At 39.0% G+C, this 27,407-nt stretch overlaps 3 protein-coding genes across 7 annotated transcripts in view; all 3 read left to right on the forward strand.

Moving 5' to 3' along the window:
- The window catches only part of ttll6 (tubulin tyrosine ligase-like family, member 6), a 31,811-nt gene extending 14,365 nt beyond the window's left edge, over positions 1–17,446 (forward strand). For 4 of the 5 annotated variants that reach the window (XM_062056866.1, XM_062056865.1, XM_062056867.1 and 1 more), the window contains 9 exons: positions 2,914–3,057; positions 3,120–3,205; positions 3,273–3,498; positions 5,755–5,933; positions 9,538–9,732; positions 13,208–13,334; positions 13,512–13,709; positions 13,796–13,852; positions 16,917–17,446. In XM_062056866.1, the coding sequence (XP_061912850.1) occupies positions 2,914–3,057; positions 3,120–3,205; positions 3,273–3,498; positions 5,755–5,933; positions 9,538–9,732; positions 13,208–13,334; positions 13,512–13,709; positions 13,796–13,852; positions 16,917–17,090 (1,386 nt within the window). In that variant the 3' untranslated portion in view covers positions 17,091–17,446. Of the gene's footprint in view, positions 1–2,913; positions 3,058–3,119; positions 3,206–3,272; positions 3,499–5,754; positions 5,934–9,537; positions 9,733–13,207; positions 13,432–13,511; positions 13,710–13,795; positions 13,853–16,916 lie in introns of those variants that run through there. The other variant, XM_062056869.1, reaches the window with a different exon arrangement.
- A 2,980-nt stretch (positions 17,447–20,426) lies between these two features.
- On the forward strand, positions 20,427–21,497 carry hoxb6b (homeobox B6b). The gene is made up of 2 exons (XM_062056884.1): positions 20,427–20,880; positions 21,241–21,497. Exons 1-2 carry the CDS (start codon positions 20,427–20,429, stop codon positions 21,495–21,497), a joined length of 711 nt encoding a protein of 236 aa, XP_061912868.1.
- Positions 21,498–22,182: 685 nt separating this feature from the next.
- hoxb5b (homeobox B5b) lies at positions 22,183–23,088 on the forward strand. Its single transcript, XM_062056881.1, is given in 4 exon segments — positions 22,183–22,207; positions 22,210–22,740; positions 22,830–22,868; positions 22,871–23,088. Coding segments are annotated over 4 exon segments (801 nt in total). The 3' UTR covers positions 23,077–23,088.
- The last annotated feature ends 4,319 nt before the right edge of the window (positions 23,089–27,407 follow it).

Here is a 27,407-nt window from a genome sequence, read left to right on the forward strand (position 1 = left end):
GTCACCAAAGTTTTACTGTAAAAAAAAAAGTGTTGTACCTTTTTTCATTTACATTAACTGTAAAAAAAAACAACAATAGATTTTACTGGTCAAAAATTGGCAGCTTAGCCACCAGAACTTTACAGTAAAAAATGGGTACCTTTTTTTAATTTACAGTAATGTACCGTAAAAACAACTGCAGATTTTACAGTAAAAATCTGGCAACTCAGTCGCAAGAATTTACAGTGAAAAAAAAAACGTTTTTCCATTAACAGTGATACACTATAAAAACAACAAACGTAGATTTTACAGTAAAAAAAATTGCCAGCTCAGTCTCCAGAATTTCACCGTAAAAATTTTTACTTTTTTCCATTTGCAATAATAAACTGTAAAATAAACTGTAGATTTTACGGTAAGAATCTGGCAGCTCAGTCGCAAGAATTTACAGTGAAAAAAAAAAGTTTTTTTCATTAAGAGTGATACACTGTAAAAACAACAACCGTAGATTTTACAGTAAAAACAACTGCGAGCTCAGTCTCCAGAATTTCACCATAAAAATTTTAACTTTTTTCCATTTGCAATAATAAACTGTAAAAACAACTGTAGATTTTACGGTAAAAACTGGCAGCTCAGTCACCAGAATTTCACCGTAAAAAAATACTACTTTTTTTCCCATTCACATTAATACACTCTAAAAACAATAACTGTTGATTTTACAGTAAAAATTGGCAGCACAGTCGCCAGAATTTTATCGTAAAAAAACTGGTACCTTTTTTTCAATGCACGTTAATATACTATAAAAACAACAACTGTAAATTTGACAGTAAAAAGCGTGCAGCTCAGTCGCCAGAATTTTACAGTAAAAAACTGGTACCTTTTTTGTCCATTAACAGTAATACACCGTAAAAACAACAACAACAGATTTTACAGTAAAAATCGGCACCTCAGTCTCCAGAATTTCACCGTAAAAAAAGGTTTTACTTTTTTCCATTTACAGTAATAAACCGTAAAAACAACAACTGTAGATGTTACAGTCAGAAATTGTCAGCTTAGTCACCAAAACTTTACATAAAAAAACAAAAACTGGTACCTTTTTTTACTTTACAGTAATGCATCGTCAAAACAACAACCATAGATTTTACAGTTAAAACTCAGGCGCCAGAATTTTACAGTAAAAAAACTGGTACCTTTTTTTCCATGCACATTAATACACTATAAAAACAAAAACCGTAGATTTGACAGTAAAAAAAACTTGCGACTCAGTCGCCAAAATTTCACCGTTAAAAATTGTTACTTTTTTCCCATTTACAGCAATACACTGTAAAACCAACCGTAGATTTTACAGCCAAAAACTGTCAGCTTAGTCGCCAGAATTTCACAGTTAGAAAAACTGGTACCTTTTTTGCATTTACAGTAATGCACCGTAAAAACAACTGTGGATTTAATGGTAAAAAGCTGACAGCTCAGTTGCAACAATTTTTTTAGTAAAAAAAAATACTTTTTTTCATTCTCAGTAATACTCCATATAAACAACAACCATAGATTTTACAGTTAACAATTTGGCAACTCCGGTGCCAGAATTTTACAATAAAAAACTGGTACCTTTTATCCATGCACATTGATACACCATAAAAAAACAAGCTAAGATTTGACAGTAAAAAAACAGGCAACTCAGTTTCCTGAATTTCACCGTAAAAATGTTTTATTTATTTTCCATGTACAGCAACACATCGTAAAACAACAACCGTAGATTTTACAGCCAAAAACTGTCAGCTTAGTTGCCAGAATTTTACAGTTAAATTGTTTTTTTTCCATTCACAGTAATACACAGCAAAACCAACAACCGGCGATTTTGAAGTACAAAATGGTAGCTTAGTTGCGAGAGTTTCACCGTAAAAAAACTGGTACACATTAATACATCATTAAAAAAATACCTGTTAATTTGATTGTCAAAAGCGTGCAGCTCATTCGGCAGAATTTTACTGTAAAAAATGGTGATATTTAAAATGTATTTACAGTAATACACCATAAAAACAATATTCGTAATATACTGTAAAAACTGGTAACTTTTTTTCCCATTCACAAGGATACACCGTAAAAACAACAATCGTAGATTTTACGGTCAGCTTAGTCGACAGAATTTTACAGTAAAAAAACTGTTACCTTTTTTTCTTTTACAGAAATGTACCGTAAAAACAACAACCATAGATTTACGGTAAAAAAAAACTGGCAGCGTAGTCGCCAGAGTTTAACCGTAAAAATGTTTACTTTTTTCCATTCACAGTATTACACAGTAAAAACAATATTTGTAGATTTTACGGTCAAAAACTGGCTGCTCAGTTGCCAGAATTTTACTGTTTTTACGACGTAAAAAGCCAAGGAATATTATCAAATGTGATGTCAAATATGTAATTTAACAGGCCAAATCTTTATACATACATCTATGTATATACATACATATATGTATATACTGTGTATATATATACTGTACATACACATATGTATGTATATATGTATATATACCTGTATATATATATATATATTAGGGCTGCAACAACTAATCGATTAAAAAAATAGTTGGCGATTAATTTAGTCATCGATTTGATGGATCTGTGCTATGCGCATGCACAGAGGCAATTTTTTATTTTATTTTATTTTCTAATTATTATTATTATTTAATTTTTTTATTTTTTATAAACCTTTATTTATAAACGGCAACATGTACAAACAGCTGAGAAACAATAATCAAAATAAGTATGGTGCCAGTATGCTGTTTTTTTTTCAATAAAATACTGGAAAGGATAGAAATGTAGTTTGTCTCTTTTATAATAATATAATAATCTACGGATTAATCGATTATCAAATGAATCGTTAGTTGCAGCCCTAATATATATATATACACCTGCTTGACTGTGTGTAATGGTGGGCTCCCAGCCTTTGGTGGTGGACGGCTACAAGTTCGACCTGCGTCTGTACGTGTTGGTGACGTCATGTGACCCGTTGAGGATATTCCTGTTCAAGGAGGGTCTGGCCCGCTTCTGCACCACCAAGTACACCGTCCCGACGCACGGCAACCTGGTGAGTGGACCAGACGTAACCGCCATCTTGATATGTGGAATAAGACCATGTGACGTCCCCAGGACCAGGTGTGCATGCACCTGACCAACTACTCCATCAACAAGCACAGCCACAACTTCGTCCGCGACGACCACACCGGCAGCAAGCGGTACGTCGCCGCGGCAACGGCGCCTGACACGCGCGATCGCGCCCGCTCCTAATCTCCTTGGTTGCAGGAAGCTGTCGGCGCTTATGGAGCGGCTGGAGGCGGCGTGCGGCGACACGGCCAAGCTGTGGAGCGACATGGAGGATGTGATCGTCAAGACGCTGATCTCGGTCCATCCCGTCTTGCAGCACAACTACCACACCTGCTTCCCCGACCACGCCGCCGCCAGCGCCTGCTTCGAGATCCTCGGCTTCGACATCCTGCTGGACCACCGCCTGAGGCCCTGGCTGCTGGAGGTAACGCCGCCCCTGTCTTGGACTTGCAACTGCACTTAATGTCATACCTGCAAATGATAATATGATGACAATAAAAGAAGATATAACAACTGGACAGCAGTTATCATAATCAGATAATTTTTAAATGTTCGCAATAAGAAATTAGATTTTATTATAAAAAACAATTAATATTTATTAACACACGCAAATGTAGCGAAAATTGGTACCGCTGAGTACTGGTATTGATTCCCAGGAACCCTGAGTTGGTACCGTATAGGTTCAAATGTGAATGGTACCCATCCCGAGTGACCTATCTTTTTTTTAATGGTAAAATTCTGGCACTTAAGATGCCAGTTTTTTCCCCCCCGTAAAGTCTATGATTGTTTTTACAGTGTGTATACTGTAAATTAAAAGACAGCTACATCTCTGGCAAATGAACTGACATTTTTACTGTAAAATCTACAGTTTTTGTTTTTTTCACAGTGTGATGCACTTCCTGCTAAGCCAAAGTGCGGCCGAATTGTAAAAATGATAAAAACATGAAAACAAAGAGCAGTGAAGTGTCATGTAAGTACACTTTCAAAAAAGTCTGTACCCTTTTATTTTTACACTAAACTTCTGATGACAGAGCTGCCAGTTTTTACCATAAAAATTACAGGGTTTTTTTACCGTGTGATGCACTTTCTGCTAAGCCAGGGGCGGCCAGTGGGCCCCACATTCTAAAAATGATAAAAGCACAACAATAATAAGTATTGAGAGGTCATGAAAGCACACTGTAGAAAAAGTTAGTAGATTTTATGATAAAAAACTGGCAGCTCAGTTGCCAACATTTTACCATAAAAATAAAAGTAGTACTGTTTTTCAATTTACAGTAATGAACTGTGGAAAAAAAAATCTTTAGATATTTACAAATTAAAAAATGGCAGTTCAGTCACTATGTAAAGCGCTTTGAGTCACTAGAGAAAACCGCTATATAAATATAATTCACTTCACTTCACTAGAATGTTTTTGGAAAAATAACAGTGGTATTGCTCTGCAAATTAAAAATATATATAATGTTGTATTTGAAAAAACTCTAATATGGTATAAAAAAAGGTATAAAAAAATACATCTAAAAATGTTTTCGCCCAAGACCTTAAACGTCTCAAATTTAAAGTATGAATCTTTGTGTTATTAGCATCAACATTCAAAAAATATATACACTGTTGGAAAAATTAGTAGAATTTACAGTAAAAAAAAACAGTGGTATTGTTTTTCAATTTACAATAATGCACTGTAAATTGAAAAAACTTACAGTTTGGGGTTTTTTTGCAGGAAAAAAAATGGCAGCTCAGTCACTAGAATTTTATTGGAAAAAACAGTGATATTGCCCTGTAATTACTTTTTTTATTTAAAAAAACTCTAAAATGCTAAAAAGTTATAAATAATAATCTAAAGAATTGGCGTCCAAGAACTTAAACATCTGCTATTCAAAGTATGAATATTTGTGTTATTAGCATCAACATTCTTTTTTTTTTCTACACTATTAAAAAAAAAGAAGAGATTTTACAGTAAAAAAAACCTGGCAGCTCAGTCAGTAGAATTTTATTGGAAATATAATAGTAGTATTGAAAACGTTTTTTATTTATTTATACAAACTGTAATATGTTGAGAAGTTATATATATAAAAAACATCTAAAACATCTGCTTCCAAGACCTTAAACATCTCATATTTAAAGTATGAATCTTTGTGTTATTAGCTTCAACATAAAAAAAATGTCTACACTATAAAGAAAAAAACTGGCAGCTCAGTCACTAGAATTTTATTGCAAAAATAACAGTGGTATAGGTTTTCTAGTTACAATTATTCTGTGCAAAAACTACTGTAAATTTTACAGTAACATTTTGGTGACTGAGCTGCCAGTTTTTTACCATAAAATCTACAGTCATTGTTTTTTACAGTGCATTACTGTAAATGTAAAAAAATGGTCCCACTCTTATTTTTACAGTAAAGTGCTGATGACAGTGTTTTCTCCTGTAAAATCTACATTTTGCACGGCGTAGCAAAAGTTGTAATGTTCATGCTAATAACACAAAGATTAATTCTTTGTACATCAGATGTTTTTGGTCTTGGGCGCTGATTCTCTGGATGATTTATTTTTTTATAACTTCTTAGCATATCTGAGTTTTTTTTAATACAAAATGAGAAATACCAAGGTGACTTTTCAGGATGCTTCCCTGGGTGGAAACACTTTGGACACCCCTGATCATCAACCGTCAGCTAATTTGTGCCCGCAGGTCAACCACTCCCCGAGTTTCACCACCGACTCGCCGCTGGACTGCGAGGTGAAAGACGCGCTGCTTTACGACACGCTTCTCCTCATCAACTTGGACGCCTGCAACAGAAGCAGAATCTCCAAGGACGAGCGCAGGCGGGCCAAGGAGCGTCTGCAGGACAATCCATCCAGAGCGGCCAGGTAGGAACTCTCAGGTGTTCTCCCCGCCCACAACAGGTGTCCTTTCTTCTAAAGACACACCCATATTATATGACCTATATCGTTATCGGACTTCTTCTTTTTTTTTTTACAAATGAACTACACTTATGATACCAATATCTAGTATTTAAACAATAATTATTAGTCAAGTAGATAAATAATAAGCATTGCTCAATTACCAGCCTTTTTTATTGCATGAGAAAAGTTCCCTTTTTGCTGGAACACTTTTTTTTTTATTAATATAAGAAAAAATATTACTCTCATTGTCAAAAATTCTCCCCAAATATGTTTTGATATGTCTCCTCTGCTTACCTGTCAAAACGTTCTATTTTGCAAGGAAATCCAGCTTTTGTCCTTTTTTTCCTGGCATATACCCGGTCCCGTTTTGTTTGTTTTGGCTACTGCCGCGATGGAGTCGCTCGACAAGCGTCCGTCCGCAACACTCGGAGCGCGGGCTTGTTAAAGGAGCGCCACGAGTTTCATGATCAATCAAATAACGTGACAGAGATAGACGGACATAAGGACGACAGAAAATATATTCATGACAAAAATGCAAACTTTGTGTAAATATCTTGACAAGTATGAGATGATTATATAAGTATTTAATATTTCAGAAACCTTACAATGTATTAAATCCATAAAGTGTTATAAAATTTTATAAAATGGAGTAGATGAGTTATTGTGATGTAGCGAAATGTCATAGTGACCAATTTTCCCAGGTGATTTTCCATATTTTGATATAAAATGTAGATGCTCCTCTTAGAAACATGTAATAAAGTTTGATATTTTTTTATGCTAAATTAAACACAACATCAAACATTATGTCACTACTGGTCCCATCCATCCATCCATCCATCCATCCATCCATCCATCTTCTTCCGCTTATCCGAGGTCGGGTCGCGGGGGCAGCAGCCTAAGCAGGGAAGCCCAGGGGCCGTATTTATCAAGCTTCTTAGAATTAGTCCTAAGAAGTCTGCTAAGAGTTGACTTAAGAGTAAAGAAATTATTCGCTGAAAGCTGCACTTAAAAGTTAGTTATCAAGCGTCTTACTCACACTTTCAGCGAAGTGTAGGACTGAATCTTAAGTGTCACACTCAGAGCTGAATTACGACATTACTATGTGCCGTAAACGGAATTTTAGGTGACGTCATTTCTGTGTCCATAGAAATGACCAATCACGGAAGGGAATCCCTTGTCTAAGAATAAAGAAATATCTTAGAAATATTTAAGTGGACAATGGGAGTGTATATTTGGACAATAAAATACAAAATAATACAAAACAAACAAACAATATTGGCAATGAATCAAAAATAAATGTTTCCTTTTTGTTGCACCTTTCCTGCTTCCTGCTCCCAGACCGTAGTCGAAGAGCGCAGGGGAGACACTTCTCCAGGGCCGATGTATGCTCGGGGCAACACCCTTCACTTTACCCGGCAGTGGGTCTCCACAGCGGACGACTTTAGGGTGAATGATGAGTCCGGCGATTAGTTGCAAATCTTGCTTTATTGATTGCTTGCACACAGCCAATCCAACACAAAACAAACTAGTCCCCGCCCGCACTCACGCTACCGTTCCCTCTCTTCTCTCGCCCACATACTCACTGACGTCACTCACCTCACATGCTGTCACCTATTAAAGGGCCACACACACACACACACACATACGCTACTCTCATAACATTTTCTTTCCAATTCATTAATTAAGCAACTAATTGGAAACTGGTGTGGGTGGCTCTATATATACTAGCCCACTGCAGCCACATGCAGAAATCAACATGGAATCGAAAATTATTAAATCTGTGACAAAAGTAATACCCGCTCTGTCTAAACCAGGGGTCGGCAACCTTTACCACTCAAAGAGCCATTTTGGCAAGTTTCACAAATTAAAGAAAGTGATGGGAGCCACAAAAAAAATTTACAATTTAAAATGAAAAACACTGCATACAGAGCTTAAATGCTTTGTGCTATATTAACCAGGGGTCTCCGACACACGCACCGGCACGCACTTTAATGTGGACATTTGATGTTAGTGCAGCCCGCGAGTTTTGAATGAATGGCGCTTGATAGCGTCATACTTGCCAATCCTCTCATTTTTCCCCGGGAGACTCCCGAATATCAGAGCGTGATGACACTGCCCTCTACAGTCTGCCCTAACAGTGTACCTGCTTGACCACACGTAAGTAACAGCAAGGCGTACTACCTCAGCAACCACACATCTTACACTGACGGTACCAATACCCAGAATCCCATGCAGCACTAACTCTTCCGTAGTAGTTCAGCAACCACACATCTTACACTGACGGTACCAATACACATCTTACACTGACGGTACCAATACCCAGAATCCCATGCAGCACTGACTCTTCCGCTCAACCAACGCAAGGAGAGGGGGGGGGGGGGGGGGTTGATGTGTGGGGGGGTTGTGGTAGCGGGGTGTATAATCTAGACCGGAAGAGTTAGGACTGCATGGGATTCTGGGTAATGGTTCTGTTGTGTTTATGTTGTGTTACAGTGCAGATGTTCTCCAGAAATGTGTTTTTCATTCTTTTTTGGTGTGGGTTCACAGTGTGGCGCATATTTGTAACGTAACAATGTTAAAGTTGTTTGATACGGCTACCGTCAGTGTAAGCTGTGTGGCTGATGAGTAAGTATGCTTTGCTGTCTCCTGTGTGTGCGATTAATAACAACATGCAATGTGCGGCTGGACTGGCATGCTGTATGTAAATGCTATAGAGGACAATTACTGCAGTGCAATTAGGGCACGCCCTTTATCTAGTATTTATAGTCTAAATAGGATTATTTTTTCCCTGGGAGTTATTTATGAGAGACACTGAGATCCATAAGTCTCCTGGGAAAATCGGGGGGGGGGTCGGCAAGTATGTAGCTGAGCCGCATCAGAGTGGTCAAAGAGCCGCATGCGGCTCCGGAGCCGCGGGTTGCCGACCCCTGGTCTAAACGATACCGTTTGATCAGCTGCTGATCGTCATCAAACAAAGCCAGGACATCCTTCCGCTCCCTGAACGTTCGCGCACGTCTCTCTCGCCTCAGTGCCATCCCCCGCTGGCAACTCCTAACCACTTAGGACACCTCTGAAGGTCTCTTAAATATCGTGGAGAGTAGGAGTGATTCTTAGACTTAAGAAAGTTGATAAATAGCTTTTATTCTTAAGTTTGAGAGTAGGACTAAATTTCGCAAATTCTCAGGACTTAAGTGTAAAATGGCACTCTAAGACTCTTGATAAATACGGCCCCAGACTTCCATCTCCCCAGCTACTTCGTCCAGCTCCTCCCGGGGGATCCCGAGGCATTCCCAGGCCAGCCGGGAGAGATAGTCTTCCCAACGTGTCCTGGGTCTTCCCCGTGGCCTCCTACTGGTCGGACGTGGTCCCAACTTTCCTAAAAAATAATGTTCAAAAAACAACTTAAAGCCTTGTCCCGATGTTTACTGACATATAGTATTAATGTTTAAATAACTTAAATAACTCCAAATATCACTTATCAGCATCTTCGACTACTAACAATCGGTATCGGCCCTGAAAAAGGAAACATATCAGTCGATCTCAACTTCCTTGTCTTTCACCTTTTGAGGTCCGAGGATCTGCGGCGGTGCCAGGCGGCCTGCGCCCGGCAAACGGCGACATACGAGAGCAAGCACCTAGGCGGCTTCAGGAGGATCTTTCCCCGGGAGGCGGGCGGGGGAGACAAGTACGCCAAGTTCTTCGACCAAAGCAACGCGCTGGTCCAGACCACAGAAGTTTCCAGAGCCCGTCAGGAGCGTGCCAGGTGCGTTTGGAGATGTAGCCATACGGTAACCATGCTGAGCTGTTGCTAGGCAGAACTACTTCCAGGTAAAGGTTGGCGTCTCATTCAAATGCTGCAAAGCCTAAGGAAGTAAAAACAATTTAATCCCCTATGAATTATACTCTTGTTATAATTATATGTACATCTCGACTCTAAATCGATTCATTATTTTCAAAATTGTTTGAAAAAAATTAATTAAAAAAAGGTATTTCATAAATTTTTGTAGTAATACATTTTTAAAAAGGTCTTTTTAGGCCGACTTAGTGCAACCAGAAGGAGCTTTTCTCACCTGTAACCTGTCTTTTGAAAAAGTTTCATTATAATTATTATACCAAATATCACATTGCAAGAATCGGTTTTGAACTGAGACTCGACTGTGAATCGAATCGTCACCCCAGGAATCGTAATCGGATCAAATTGTTAGGCGCCCCAGGATTCACACCCCTATGTGTTATTAGTTATTAGTATCGACATATCTTTTTCTGGTTACATTATATTGTTTGTTATATTCTTCTGTTGTTTCTGTTAGTTTGGCAGATTAGTAAACACTCCTTTAAACTAGAAAAACTAAAACAACTCCAACTTGAAGTTGTTTAATGATAGTCTCCATAATGAAGTTACTGTAAAACTAAGCACACAAGGAAATTACATATATACAGTATATTACCAAATAGTAGCCCGGGCGTTTATTTCACAAAATGGGGTCAGACCCCGGGCGGCTATTAGGACATGGGCGGTTATTTGCACAAGGCTTTTATTTATTTTTGCACCAGCCTGCACCAGGCCATTATTTGGTTACAATGGTTACTGTCCAGTATTTTTTTTTCGTACAAAAAACTTTAAATGTAAAAGCTATTGTAAACATACAAACAAAAAAACAAGAGATCAACATGAGGTAGGCTATCAAAAGACAAGAGATCAACAAGGCCTCAACATGGCAGTAGTGCAACAATTGTCAAATAGAATACCAATACTAAAAATAAATCAACTTTTTAAATAAAGCAGCCTACCGGGAAAAATAAAATTATTGTACCAAGTACTCAAGTATAAAACCCACCATCAAAACAGAACAATAATACTGTCACTTAAATCAAATAAAGGCTACAGTACTCCAAGTTTTAAATAAAGCAGCATACGTGATGTATCCACTGACATAAATTAGCAGCAAGCTCGTCGCTCACTTTCTTCCTACCTCCACCAGATAAGCGAGCCCGTTTTCCATCGATTGCCGACTGAGATAGTAGTTCTCCCTTTTTTTGTTTCCATTCTCGTACACGTTTTGGGTCAACGTTAAACTGCCTGGCCGCTGTCAAACCAGAATTCTGCTCCACATACTTCACAACCGCTAGCTTGAACTTTAAGTCAAACTTTCTGTTCTTCTTCCCCCTTAAAGTATTCCCGTCCATCAGTTGTGGTGTACCGATATCCTGTTCATTCAACTCACTGCTACTGTTGCTTGCCATGCTGAAACTTTTCCTCGTGGGTTTGTTGTTGTCGTTGAGTGTGTGTTACGCTATATGCGGTGACCCATTGCAATATGTTGATTACCCAGAATCCCCAGGTAACGTCTGCTGTTACCGTAATTACCAGAATTACTGCACCTTTGCTTTTCCTTTTATCTTATAAATTGGGTTTAATGAAATCAATATGTTTTTAATCTAAATTATGCAAATAACAGCCCATGGGCGGCTATTTGGACATGGGCGGTTATTAGGAAGAGGCGGTTAATTCACAAAATGGGGTCAGACCCCGGGCGGTTATTTGCACAAGGGCATTTATTTGGTAATATACGGTATATATATATATATATATATATATGTGTGTGTGTGTGTGTGTGCGTGTGTGTGTATATAGTATACGTATATATGTATATATATGCATGTATACATACTGTATATATACACACACACATTAATATATATATATTAATATACCATATTTTGATATATATGTGTATATATATATATGGTATTTAAAATAAATGAAAAAGGAGGGCAACTAAAACAATACAGGAAAAATAAAACTAAACTGATTAAATCAAGAAAACATAGACAAATAAAATAATATTAATAATAAGGAGCTCACAAACACGCACACACACAAACACACACTGAGTTCTACATTCCATTTATAATATTAATAATGTAAATAATATAAAATAAATTATAGTATTTTACACTTATCATGTATATGAATGTACACACATATATGTATTAGTTGCCCCCCTTTTTAATTTGTTTGTAAAACCGTATACACCCCACACTCACATGTATATATACATATATATGTATGTATGTATATATGTGTATATATGTATATAAATATATGGATATATGTATATAAATATATGGATATATATATGGGTATGTATGTATATATATATATATATATATATATATATATATATATATATATATATATATATATATATATATATATATATATATATATATATATATATATATATATATATGTATATGTATATATATATATGTATATATATATATGTATATGTATATATATATGTATATGTATATATATATGTATATGTATATGTATATATATATATATATATAAGTATATAAGTATAAGTGCGTGCGCGCATGCAATGAAAAAGGAGGGCAACTAAACCAATGCAAGAAAAATAAAAGTAAAACTGATTAAATTGAGAAAGAATATAAAAATCTAATAATAATATAAATAATAATGATAATAATAAGGCCTGTGATGAGGTGGCGACTTGTCCAGGGTGTACCCTGCCTTCCGGCCGAATGCAGCTGAGATAGGCTCCAGCACCCCCGCGACCCCGAACGGGACAAGCGGTAGAAAATGGATGGATGGATGGATGGAGTTTACACACACACACACACACACACACACACACACACACACACACACACACACACACACACACACACACACACACACACACACACACACACACGCACACACACACACATACACTGAAGCCTTCTGATAGGCCCTGCAGTTTTACATTCCATTTTAATAACAATAATAATATAAATTATATAAATATAGTATTTTACACTCACCCTATGGGCCGCACTCCCCAAACCTAATTCTTATCATAATTCTTAACATGTCCATTTTCCCATGTTCTGCACTCCAATAAGTATTGAATTACTGTATTTACTGTACTTGTGTGTGTGTACTCCTGTGCTCGGGCATTAAAAAGGAGGTCAGAGGTCATTGGCGACTTGCTCGGAAGAACAAAGCTTTAACTTTGCACTTTTAATAGATTTATTGCGTGAGCGACGAATCCTTAAGAGATCAATATTTCCATCCATCCATTTTCTACCGCTTGTCCCTTTCGGGGGTTGCAATTTGACCTAAAAAACAAAAACAATTCTCTTATTTTGTTGGATTTTCACGCCACCAGCGCCCTCTGGTGGCGAGAAGTGCGACAAGCGTGACAATCAGCCCTCTGACTTTGCAGGCAGCAAGTGCAGCAGCAGCGGGACAAGCAGCGGGACTGTCTGGGGGAGACGGCGGGGGAGCGGGCCAGACCTGGGCCCACACGACACAGACCGCGCACAGGCCGCCCGGAGGCGGCCCCGCAGCCGGTGAGGCCTCAGGCTGCAGCTGGGCCCGCCACAAGAGGGCGCCCTGGAGCCCATTGTGCCAGGATGAATTGTGCTCCTCCTCTTTGACCCACTGGCGGTATTCAAACGAGCCAGATGAGGCCCGCTACTTAAGCATGCAACGAAAACTAATCACGTTTCCTCGCCGCTGCTCCTCAGCCTGCTGCTCCGGTCCCGCTGAAGAAGGAGGACGAGGAGGAGGAAGAGCGGCTAGAGGTGCTGCTCCAGAGGAAGAAGCTGCTGCTGGGCTTGGGGGTGGTCCGGCAGATCCGCCAGCTGTTGCAGGACCGTAACCAGGCCGGGGGGGTCTTCCAGGACGCCGTCCCCCATAAGCAGCGGCCGAAGCAACTTTTGAAGGTGAGCGTGCACGTCAACTCACACACTGTGGCGGGCACGTGTACTTGTGGACAAAAAGACAAACAGGAACTTTGTACTCCTTGCAGTTGGACTTTTTGACGCCCTATGCTCAAAACACGTCCTGCACTTTCACCTCAAAGAAGGTACGTGACCACCAAAAACTTCACTTTCATCCTCGTACTAGGGCTGGGATTCTGTGGGCGCCAAGAAGTTCCATCCCATTCCAATTATGGGGTGACTATTCGATTCAGAATCGACCGTCCATTCAAACCGATTCACACAATGTGTTATTTGGTCTAATAATTATTAGGGCTGTGAATCTTTCGGCACCACACGATTCGATTCGATTTCGATTTGAAATTATTTGATTCAAAACAATTCTCGATTCAAAATCAATACTTAATTAATAATATTGTGTGCCAGTTCTATAATTAATTACATTCCTCCATAAAATACATAAACATCTCTGATTCATTTATATATTATTTAAAAGAAAACTGGTTTTGTTAAATGAAATTCTAGCCAAATATTTAATAAAGTCAAATACAAATAAGGCAACAAGAGAAGTATCCAACACTTCTCTTTTCTAAAGTCAATCTGTACAGCAGATATGATCATCAATACTATGATTCTGCGATCAACAATATCATTTGCCTAAATGGCTGTACCGGACAGGTTGGAAAAAAATGTTATGAAATTGAAAAATCGATTCTTGATTTTTTTTTTAATCAATTAAGAATTGTTACAAATAAGAATTGCGATTAATCTGAAAATCTATTTTTTTTGACACCCCTAATAATTATAATAAAACTTTTTCAAACAGACTAAAGGTTAAAAAGTTCATTTTGGTGAGATGGATTTGTATCAACATGTAACAATGTATCAACAATATGTAATGATTAGGGCTGCAACAACTAATCGATTATAAAAATAGTTGGCGATTAATTTAGTCATCGATTCGTTGGATTTATGCTATGCGCATGCGCAGAGGCAATTATTATTTTTTATTATTTTAAAAAAAAATGTTTATAAACCTGTATTTATAAACTGCAACATGTACAAACAGCTGAGAAACAATAATCAAAATAAGTATTGTGCCAGTATGCAGTTTTTTTTCAATAAAATACTGGAAAGGATAGAAATGTAGTTTTGTCTCTTTTATCTGATTATTAATCGACTAATCGTAGTAATAATCGACAAATTAATCGATTATCAAATTAATCGTTAGTTGCAGCCCTAGTAATGATGTATCAACCACATGCAACAATATATCATCAACATGTAACAATGGATTAACTACATGTAACAATATATCAACAACATGTAACAATGTATCAACTACATGCAACAATATATCATCAACATGTAACAATATATCAACAACATGTAACAATATATCAACACATGTAACAATATATCAACTACATGTAACAATATATCAACAACATGTAACAATATATCAACAACATGTAACAATGTATCAACTACATGCAACAATATATCATCAACATGTAGCAATATATCAATTAAATGTAAAAATATATCAACTACATGTAACAATATATTAACAAACATGTAACAATATATCAACTACACATAACAAAATATCAACAACATGTAACAATATATTAACAACATGTAACAATATATCAACTACATAACTTATAAAACACGAACAATATCAACTACATATATATCAACTACATACGATACATTAACCACATTTAACAATATATCAACATGTAACAATATATCAACTACATGTAACAACGTATCAACTCTTTATTGATCAAACCACACAATTGTTGTAGCTCAGAACTACTTCTCATTCATGTCTGCAGTGCAAAGCCTCCTGGGTAATGTAGTATATTAACATTGACATCCTGGTTGACATGTATTTATATTTCTTCAACAATTATTGATCCAGGGTAAGACAATTAAGAAGGTGTTTTCTAGTGCCCCCCCAAAAATCAAGTCACATCTGGAGTCTACGTCAATTCATCATTTTCAAAAATCGGTTTGAAAAAAATAAACATTTTTATTTTGTAAAAATAAATGTTTAAAAACACGTTTTTAGGTCATCTCAATGCAACCAGAGGGCGCTTTTGTAACCTGTAAACCTTTTTGAAAAAGTTTCATTATAATTATTATACCAAATAATGCGTAGAATTGAGGATCGATTCTGAATCGAATCATCACCCAGGAATCGGAATCGGATCGAATCGTTCACACCCCTTTCAATCATTTCATTTGCAACGCAGCATTTACATGTTGCAGTTGTTGAAGTGTGATAATAATCTCTCGTTCATCAAACAAAAAACTTAAAGCCATTGATCGCTCTAAACAGTTCACACATGTTCTTCAGGCGTTGGAACATAAATGAGAGTTTAAGACTTTTCAAGAGTAAAAACATACATGGAGAATGTCTGCAACTTGTGGACGACAATAAGGAAGCCTTTGCTGTGTTTTTTTTTTTTAATAGTTAAAAGTAATTATAAATATTAGTGATAATATCAACAACATGTAACAATGTATCAACATGCAACAATGTATCGAACTATATGTAACAACATATTAACATGTAACAATATATCAACTACATGTAACAGTATATCAACAACATGTAACAATGTATCAACAACATGTAACTATATACCAATATGTAACAATATATCAACTACATGCAACAATATATCATCAACATGTAACAATATATCAACATGTAACAATATATCAACAACATGTAACAACATGATAATCTCTCGTTTCTCGCCATTGATCATTCTGAACAGTTCACACATGTTCTTCAGGCGTTGGAACATAAATGAGAGTTTAAGACTTTTCAAGAGTAAAACATACACAGAGAATGTCTGCAACTTTGCTGTGTTTTTTTTTAATAGTTAAAAGTAATTATAATTATTAGTGATAATGAATGAATGAAGTGTGTGCTAGAAAAGAAGTAAAAACATCAATACAGTATTTGTTTTTTTGAGGTGAAGTTTCCACTTAAATCATTGATAACAAACTCATGAAATCACTAATTGACTCAATGTTAAAAAAAACAACAAAAAAAACACCTCATGACATTGCAACTTTTGCCACAACTTTCTAAAAAAGCTGCCGCCAAGTCAGCCGTTTTAGGCCAAAGATGGCCAAAAGGCCCGAGCGACATCCTGGAGGGACTGACAAAGGTTTCTTTCACTGCAGAGCTCGCCCAAGAACGTAAACACGCTCGAGGCAGAAAGCCGCCACAGGCCAAGAGACAAAAGGCGACGCTTCAGTGTTCGGAAGGCCCTCAGACGAAGTGAGAAGTCCCGCCTTTCAGCGCACTTGAAGGACGTCGCCGTTTGTGACCCGGGACCACGTCGAAGCAGAGTCTGATCTTGTTTTAGTCCGAGGCGTCCCCTCCGCGCCTCGCCGCGAGGCTGCCGGGAGCTCCGACCGACGCCCCCGCGATGTGGTCCCCAGAGGACGCCATGACACCCATCACAGCCCCTCAGACCTGCACGGCCTCTCTGTCGGCGCCACTCGCCCCCTCCCTGTGCTCAGGAGGCCCGGCCTGTCCCGCACGGCGAAGGACGGCGAGACCACAAAGCAGATCCTGCAGCACTGCCGGATGTCCCGCATGAAACTGTCCAAGATTTAACGTCGCTTTAGTCACCTGCTGCTCTGTTTTGCTCTCAAATATGCCAACTTGAACACAAACAGGCCTATAAAATAAATTCATATTGCATATATTTTATTTGTTTGGTTTTTCACAACTGTTATTTACGCATCCATCCATTTACCACCGCTTGTCCATTTAACAAAATGAAGTTCTTGATGGAATCCCACAAAATGATGAAAACATTTTCCATTCAAGAAATGTTACAATTTCATTAGATTTTTTTTAATTTTTTTTTTTAAACATGACTTTATATTTGAAACAATTACTATTTTTTTTTTTTTACAAAACTAAAATGTTGGAAGCATTTTTCTCTTTTTTGTGCCGCAGAGGCCATAAAACTTTACAACGTTTGTCAGCTGCTTTGCCTCTCAACACCAAAAGAAGCCAAATTGTCCTAAAAAAAATAACAAGAAAAAAACACCCATTACAGGTAGCATTTTAGGGACTAACAAAAATATTAAAATAATGAAGATTTGAATTGGATGACGAAACGAAATCACCACTAATTAAAATGTTAATTGCTTTGAAACGAAATATGTTTCAATAAAGCACTTTTTCTGTGCAGATGTGTTTTGATTCATCTTTAACGAACAAAGCATTTAAAAAAACAGAATTAACAGAAAATATTATTTTACTAAATTACATCAAAATAGCATAAAAACTATTATTATGGATTTTATCTAGTAGAAATGTTCCATTATTATTTTTCCAGGCATTTTCAGACTGTTTTTTTTTTGGTGAGTTTCAGGAGCAAAATAAAAGGCCCACAAATTGGAATGTGTTGCCTGTCTCCTTTTTATTTATGGTTTTATTGCGTCTGTAAATTCCGGAAATCCTCTTTCAAGCAGGACACGACTGCCAAACACATTTGCTTCCAACCAAAGCAAACAAAAAAAACAAAACGAAATAAATTACGAGGAGTTATTGAGTTGATTTGATGTGATTTTTTTAGGAGAAAATGACATTTATGAGCAGCAAATAAGACATTATTATTATTATTATTAAGGAGCAATAAAACATATTTTTACATTTGATAATATTTTAAGGGCGGCAAACGTTGACGAAGTAAATAGAAACAAGAAATAAAACATCCTCGGCCTTACGTTTTGCTGCGGATCTTCTGGAAGAAATGCAAGATTTCTGCGGCTTTCTTCGTCCAAATCAACATTTCAGAAGCTCGGCCAGGGAGTGAAAAAATGGCGAGCTGCAGCGTCTGAGGCGCAAAAAAAAAAAGGCGAAAGGTGCACTTTATGAAAATTTACAACTTTGCTGTGCAACTTTACGACTCAGGCGGCGCGGGGATTGGTCGCCGGGATCATGTGGCCGCGCCACAACTTGGTGTCCCCCCATGAGCAGCTTGTTCTGCAGCTGCTGCGTGCCCGTGGACGACGCCACGCCAGCCTTTTCTCGGCACCATCGTGACCCCCAAAAAATGTGCAAAGAGGGGGGAAAAAAGGCGCACATTACGCACACATGCGCGCTGGAAAGATGGAGGCCGTCTGCGCGCGTAAAGACGGAGCTTTAAAATGGCGAGGTGGGATATTTACATTTACCTCTACTGGATCTTTTTTCATCCGAGGGGACACGAAGGAGATGCAACACGTGACGGGGCGATCCACGCAGGTAAGGCCGTGCACGTGCATGTCCAAAATGTGTGGAAATGCACTTAAAAGTGTGGGTTCGCTGCACCAGAGGCCTGCAGGTGAGACCTGCGTGGGGGACGTTCTTCTGCGTGATCATATTTCTTTTTCCTTTTTTTTTTTCCAAAGGCTTATACAATACAATCACTTGTATGGGGAAATGTGTGTAAAATCCACACAGAAAAAACAAGTGGCGTGACATTGAAACGGTTGTGTTGGGTTTTTTTTGCAGCCACGGTCGCCATCTTGGCTGCCCGCGGCCTGCACGTAACATGTTTTGTTGAGTGGAATTTGGATTTTAAAAAGTGGAATTGGTTTGTTAAATATATTTTGTGTGACTTTTATGGCTTTATTCTTATTTTTTTTGTGTTTTTTTTTATTTTTTATTTTTTTTAAAATTATTATTATCATTTTTTTAATTATCATCATCATCATCATTATTATTAATCCATTAAATTATTATGTAATTTAATGGATTTTTTAAATTCATTTTTATTTGTATTTATTTATTTGATTATTTCTTCTGCAATTCATCACCCAATTACAGTTTCTCGTCCGAAAAGGAGTAGGAAGAAGCAGATCTTATTCAATACTACCCCTTTTCGTATCATAACAATAACTAGTGCGTGTTAGTACTCGTTTTGTAATGAATACATAATTAAGTTATGCAATAGATCAATAAATACAATTCATATATTGTTATGATTAATGCTTTTTAATTTAATCATTTTTTATGTGCGGAAACTGTTTATCAATAGTGTTGAATAAATACAAGTTGACATTAAACCACATTTTATACAGCTATTTTTTATTTTTTTATTGTTATTGTTTGTGAGGTCACGTGGGGCGGCTGAAACGCATTTTTATTTATTGTTGATGAAAAAAGATGAAAGTGTGGGGGACCCAAAAAAAAAAAAAGGCGATTAAAAAGAACAATTATGTCACTAATGGCGTCACTGATCAAATGTGTTGCGCTCGTCGAGACGATTGACGCGTTCTTTTAAAGATGATCAAGAGGAGTGTTTTTGTTGTCGGGGGGGGGGGGGGGGGGGGGGGGGGGGGGGGGGTGTGTTTAAATGGTTTTAATGAGGGCGCGTGTCCACGCGTCGTGGCGTCCGCGCGTAAAGACAACCTCCATCCGGAGACACCCGGGACCCGGTGCGCGCAACAAGAGGACCCCCCCCCCCTCCCCCCCGCCCCCAACGGGCGCAGTGCACGCAGGCGCGGGCGGGCGGCGATTGGCCAGAGGTGATCAGGTGGTACACTTCCCCCGTGAAGTCAGTGGCACCTCGCAGCCCCCCCTCCCCTCTCAGCTAAAACCAAATCTCCGATAAAGTAATGGCAAAAGCAGTTGGACTATAAAAGACAACAAATCATTTTCCTCCGGAGTGCGCCCCCGTTGTCCACCCAATGAGTTCCTATTTTGTCAACTCAACTTTCCCCGTGTCGCTACCGGGAGGACAGGACTCTCTCCTGGGCCAGATCCCCCTGTACGCGTCGGGGTACAGCGACCCGTTGAGGCACTACTCCGGCGCGGCCGCCTATGGAGGCGCCGCCGCCGTGCAGGACAAGGTCTACCCGGCCTCCTACTACCAGCAGGCGGCCATCTACGGCCGGGCGGGCGGCGGAGCGGCGCCGTGCGGCGACTACGCCGCCGCCGCGGCCGGGAGCTTCTACAAAGACGCGGAGGGTTCGTGCGCCTTTTCCGGACGCGGCGATCCGCCGCCGCCGCCACCGCCGCCGCCGCTCTTTGGCGCGCAGGAGCACAAAGCCGAGTGCGCGGACCCGAGTGCGGGCATGAGCCTGGAGGACAAGTCGGCGCTCATCTACCCTTGGATGCAGAGGATGAACGCCTGCTCGGCCGGTGAGAGCGCGCCTCAGCATCATGACCCCCCGAACGCGCACACGCACACGCACACCCGGCCTGCATGAGCCGAGGTTTCAAAATTGAACAAAAAAAACAAAAAAAAAGTTGTAAAAAAAAAAAAAAAAATGCATGCAAAAGCTTATGAAAATCATATATATATATTATATATATATATATATATATATATATATATATATATATATATATATATATATATATATATATATATATATATATATATATATATATATATATATATATATATATATATATATATATCCATAGTCCTATTTGATGTGATGTCCATGTTTTCACTGTGCGCACCCCCCCCTTGCGATGTTGTTGTGCTCCGCGCAGGCCCGTTCGGCAGCGGCGGCCGGCGGGGCCGCCAGACCTACACCCGCTACCAGACCCTGGAGCTGGAGAAGGAGTTCCACTTCAACCGCTACCTGACCCGCCGGCGCCGGATAGAGATCTCGCACGCCCTGTGCCTGACGGAGAGACAGATCAAGATCTGGTTCCAGAACCGCCGGATGAAGTGGAAGAAGGAGAACAAGCTGCTCAATCCGCCCAAGACGCCCGAGGAAGAGGAGGAGGCGGAGAAGAAGAGTTAAAAAAAAAAAAAGAGGGCGCAAAAAAAGCAACATGTGGCTTAGAGCCTTTTATGTTCGGTTTTTAGGGACTATGCAAACATGTACAGAAGTTGTTCCTCGTCTATAGTCCGGTGTTCCGTCTCTACGTGCACGTCCTGTATCCTCTGTGTAACTGTACATAATTATTATTTATTACTGTAACGTGTTGGACGCAATTGTACATACAAATAAAGGCTTTTTTGGATGTACACACTCTGACTGACCCTTTATTATTATTATTATTATTATTATAATTAATAATAATAACGCGCATAGGGTGTGTGTCACGTAGATGACAAATGGAGGCCTGACAGCGCGCCGCCCAGGCCGGGGTGGGGGCACTTCCCACCTGCGGCCGCACGATGGCGCCGTCCGCCCCGCGCGCCGAGAGGGGGAGGCGCCGCCGCCCGGAGCCTAACGGCCATTATTTCGTCATCATTTGTACGCGCCGAGCATGAATTACCTCTCCGAGTCATCAGAGAGGATTTACGACTGGTCAACAAAGGCACGTGATCCTCCGGAGCGCGCCCATATTTGGCGGCACACCTGGCGAAGTACAGTAAGGGCGGCTTCCATTGCGTATAATTCATGATTGCGTCCATAAATCGCGCACGCAGGATTATAGCGACAAAGATCTACAAATCGAGCCTTTAAAAAATCCGCGCAAATGAGCTCTTACTTTGTAAACTCCTTCTCGGGCGCTACCCGAATGGCTCCGACTATCAGCTGCTGAATTATGGGACTAACGGCGCAGTGAGCGGCTCCTTCAGAGACCCTGGCACCATGCACTCCGGGGCGTTCGGCTACAACTACAATGGCATGGACCTGACCGTCAACCGCGGCGGCGGAAGCGCGGGTGGAGGAGGAGGCGGAGGAGGCGGCGGAGGTGGCGGTGGAAACGGACACTTCGCTGTGGAGGACGCGCGCGGGTTCGGCCAGGACCCGGCGCGCTACCGCCAGACGCCCGGATGCTCGGAAGCGGCGTCGCACGAACCGCTGGACGTGAAGAGCGCGTCGCCGCCGCCGTGCGAGCGGAGCGCCACCTCCGACAAAAGCGGCGGATTCACGGAGATCGACGACGCCGCCGCCGCCGCCGCCGCCGCCACCGCGTCCGTCACCCCGGACGCGGCGCGCCAGGAGCCCGGCCTCGCCACCTCCTCCGCGGCCACCGACTGCCACACGCCGCAGATCTTCCCCTGGATGAGGAAGCTCCACATCAGCCACGGTACGCACACTCTCACCCACCCACCCCCACACCCACCCACATCCAACCTCCCCAACTAACCCCTCATCATCCTCCCCATCCTCCTCCAGACATGACCGGCCCGGACGGCAAGCGCGCCCGGACCGCCTACACCGCTACCAGACCCTGGAGCTGGAGAAGGAGTTCCACTTCAACCGCTACCTGACCCGCCGGCGGCGGATAGAGATCGCGCACGCCCTGTGTCTTTCCGAGAGACAGATCAAGATCTGGTTCCAGAACCGCCGGATGAAGTGGAAGAAGGACAATAAGCTGAAGAGCATGAGCCTGGTGAGCGGGGCCAGCGCCTTCCACAACTGAGCCCCGATAATTACAGTAATAATATGGATAATAATAATAATAATAATAATGATAATAATAATGGCTCTAGCACCTTTGCAGCATGTTCTTGTGTCTCTGTGCTCCTTTACGTGTCGTGTAAATATTATTCCCTGGCAACTTCAGCTCTTTTCTCTCGTGGAGGTGAAAAAAAAGTTAAAAAAAAAAAAAAAAAAAAAATGGAATGTAAAAGTTAGGTGCGTGTGCGCGCGTCAGCTCCTATGGACATTTTTTTTGTAATTTTTTTTTTTTTTTTTTTTTTTTTTTTTTTTTTTTTTGGAGTGCGTCTGTTCCGGTTGTTTTTCATGCTGTCACGTGACTCGAGGACGACCCTCCGGGCGTGTGGATGTTTTTAGGCGGTGATGTCAACTTTGGATGGGCTCTTTGTAGACGTGTCGTCAAACTCTTAGCGCTTCGTGGAAATAAAAAAAAAAATAAATTAAAAAAAAAAAGTGTCTCTGCTTTATCTCTGAGCCCAAAAATTTAAAAATTTTTTTTTAAAAAAAAAATGAAAAAAGGCAACTTACCTGAGAGATGCGAGATGACGTCATGGTCAGACTCGGTGAATAAAGTCCAAAAAAAGCGTGGAAATAGAGAAAGAGCGAGTGGGAGAGAGGGAGAGAGAGAGAGAGAGGTTTTAAGTCCAAGTTACAAGTAGCAAAGATTGTAAACCTCTATATGACTTAGACAAAAGTCACGTGACGTCCATAAAGTTGCTTTTATGGTTTTGGGGAGTAGACAATGTTCGAGATCATTCACCGGCGTCAAGGCGGCTGACGCTTTAACGGCGGCGGCGCGTCGAAAGATCATAAGAACGCCGCTTCTCATTCCAATTGATGGTCGTCATGACAACCTGCGATTCTTTTTTTTGAATTTCACAATCTGAATTGTTCTAATTTTAGAGGAATATTTCTCGATTCATATGTGGGGAGTTGTTGTTGTGCGGGGATCGATGCCCGTTTTGGGAGTCGCTGGGGGCGGCCGGAGGGTCCTCGTGGACCCGCGCGCAGCTGCTTCGATTTCAGGTGCAAACGTGCAAAGAGTCGGCATGTTTGACACCGTGTTTGTAAATACTGCATATTTGTATATAATGGGGAGCAGGGTCTCATGCGTGACGCATGCGGGGAGCCGTCACTCCGACTCGGTCACGCTTTGCACTTTGCACCGTCACCTGCACGCGCAGGGTGATTTGTACACAAAATGCATATTTGTACACATATTGCATAATTGTACACATAATGCATGTATTTGTACATATAATGCATGTATTTGTACATATAATACATATTTGTACACATAATGCATTAGGTATATTTTTACACATAATGGATATTTGTACACGTAATGCATGTATTTGTGCACATAAAGCATATTTGTACACATAATGCATGTATTTGTACATATAAAGCATATTTGTACACATAATGCATGTATTTTGTACACATACAGCATATTTGTACACATAATGCATGTATTTTGTACACATAATGCATGTATTTGTACATATAATGCATATTTGTACACATAATGCATATTGCATATTTGTACACATAATGGAAATTTGTACACATAAAGCATTTTTGTACACATAATGCATGTATTTGTACATATAATGCATACATTTGTACATATAATGCATATTTGTACACATAATGCATAATATACATTGGTACACATAATGGAAATTTGTACACATAATGCATAATATATATTTGACACATAATGGAAATTTGTACACGTAATGCATGTATTTGTACACATAATGCATGTATTTGTACATATAATACATATTTGTACACATAATGCATAAGGTATATTTTTTACACATCATGGATATTTGTACACGTAATGCATGTATTTGTACACATAATGCATGTATTTTGTACACATAATGCATGTATTTGTACATATAATGCATATTTGTACACATAATGCATAATGCATATTTGTACACATAATGGAAATGTGTACACATAAAGCATATTTGTACACATAATGCATGTATTTGTACACATAATGCATGCATTTGTACATATAATGCATATTTGTACACATAATGCATAATATACATTGGTACACATAATCGAAATTTGTACACATAATGCATGTGTTTGTACATATAATTCATATTTGTACACATAATGCATAACGCACCGTCACCTGCACGCGCGGGGTGATTTGTACACATAATGCATATTTGTACACGTAATGCATGTATTTGTACACATACAGCATATTTGTACATATAATGCATGTATGTTGCACACCTAATGCATGTATTTGTACATATAATGCATATTTTTACACATAATGCATAATGTATATTGACACATAATGGAAATTTGTACACGTAATGCATGTATTTGTACACATAAAGCATATTTGTACACATACTGCATCTATTTGTAGTAATGCATATTTGTACACATAATGCATAATATACATTGGTACACATAATGTAAATTTGTACACATAAAGCATGTATTTTGTACACATAATGCATGTGTTTGTACATATAATTCATATTTGTACACATAATGCATAACGCACCGTCACCTGCACGCGCAGGGTGATTTGTACACATAATGCATATTTGTACGCGTAATGCATGTATTTGTACACATACAGCATATTTGTACATATAATGCATGTATGTTGTACACATAATGCATGTATTTTGTACACATAATGCATGTATTTGTACATATAATGCGTATTTGTACACATAATGCATATTTGTACACGTAATGCATGTATTTGTACACATAAAACATATTTGTACACATAATGCATGTATTTTGTACACATAATGCATGTATTTTGTACACATAATGCATTTATTTTGTACACATAATACATGTATTTGTACATATAATGCATATTTGTACACATAATGCATGTATTTGTACACATAATGCATGTATTTGTACACATAATGCATGTATTTGTACACATAATGCATGTATATGTACACATAATGGATATGTGCATATGTGTACACACTAATGCGTGTATGTGTACACATGATGCAAATTTTTGTACACATAATGCATGTACACGTTTATATGTACATAATGCATATTTGTACACCTAATGCATGCATTTGTACACATTATTTATGTAAAAGTTTATTTGTACACATAATGCGTATTTGTGCACATAATGGAAATGTGTACACATAATGCATGTGTGTACACCTAATGCATGTATGTGTTCACATAACACACATAATGCATGAACATGTTTATTTGTACATAATTTGTGCACATAATGGAAATGTGTACACATAATGCATGTGTGTACACCTAATGCATGTATGTGTTCACATAACACACATAATGCATGAACATGTTTATTTGTACATAATGCATATTTGTACAACTAATGCATGTATTTGTACACATCATTCATGTACAAGTTTATTTGTACACGTTATGCATATTTGTGCACATAATATTTGTACACATAATGCATGTATTTGTACACATAATGCATTTTTGTACACGTAGTGCATACTTGACCACATAATGCATGTGCAAGTTTATTTGTACACAATGCACATTTGTACACCTAATGCAAGTATTTGTACACATAATGCATATTTGTACACACAATGCATGTACAAATGTATTTGTACACATAAAGCATATTGGTACAGATAATGCATCCATCCATCCATCCATTTCTACCGCTTGTCCCTTTCATGTACAAGTTTATTTGTACACATAATTGGTTTACAACGTAATGCATGTAGGTTTGTATGTACACACACTGTGTGTGTATATGTTTAAATGTATATATGCATATAGGTTATATTGTACACCTTGTGTGTGTGTGTGTGTGTGTGTGTGTGTGTGTGTGTGTGTGTGTGTGTGTGTGTGTGTGTGTGTGTGTGTGTGTGTGTGTGTGTGTGTGTGTGTGTGTGTGTGTGTGTGTAAGCTGCTGTGAACCATTGATTGGGTCACGTGGGTTCTTCTACGGTGTCCTTGTGTCTTGATTAGTTCTGGACTTTTTTTGTCAATTCTCATGGGTTATTGTTCACTCTGGCATGTTTTAAAAAGAAGAAAAAAAATACACAGGTTTAATTGTACATACAATGCATGTATGGGTTTAAATGTATACAATGTGGTAGGCTACATGTTTAAATGTAGAAATAATGCATTAACACATGTTTGAATGTAGAAATAATGCATTAACACATGTTTAAATGTAGAAATAATGCATTAACACATGTTTAAATGTAGAAATAATGCATTAACACATGTTTAAATGTACCCATAATTCATGTATAGGTGAAATTGTACACATTGTGT

The sequence above is a fragment of the Entelurus aequoreus genome, linkage group LG08 (genome assembly GCF_033978785.1).
Source record: "Entelurus aequoreus isolate RoL-2023_Sb linkage group LG08, RoL_Eaeq_v1.1, whole genome shotgun sequence".
Lineage (NCBI taxonomy): Eukaryota > Metazoa > Chordata > Actinopteri > Syngnathiformes > Syngnathidae > Entelurus > Entelurus aequoreus.

What these genes read in the sequence shown, in the direction of transcription:
- hoxb6b (XM_062056884.1), top strand. Translation starts at nt 20,427, where the DNA reads ATGAGTTCCTATTTTGTCAACTCAACTTTCCCCGTGTCGCTACCGGGA. An exon ending in GATGAACGCCTGCTCGGCCG is followed by an intron (nt 20,881 to 21,240) that starts GTGAGAGCGCGC and finishes TGCTCCGCGCAG; the next exon opens with GCCCGTTCGGCAGCGGCGGC.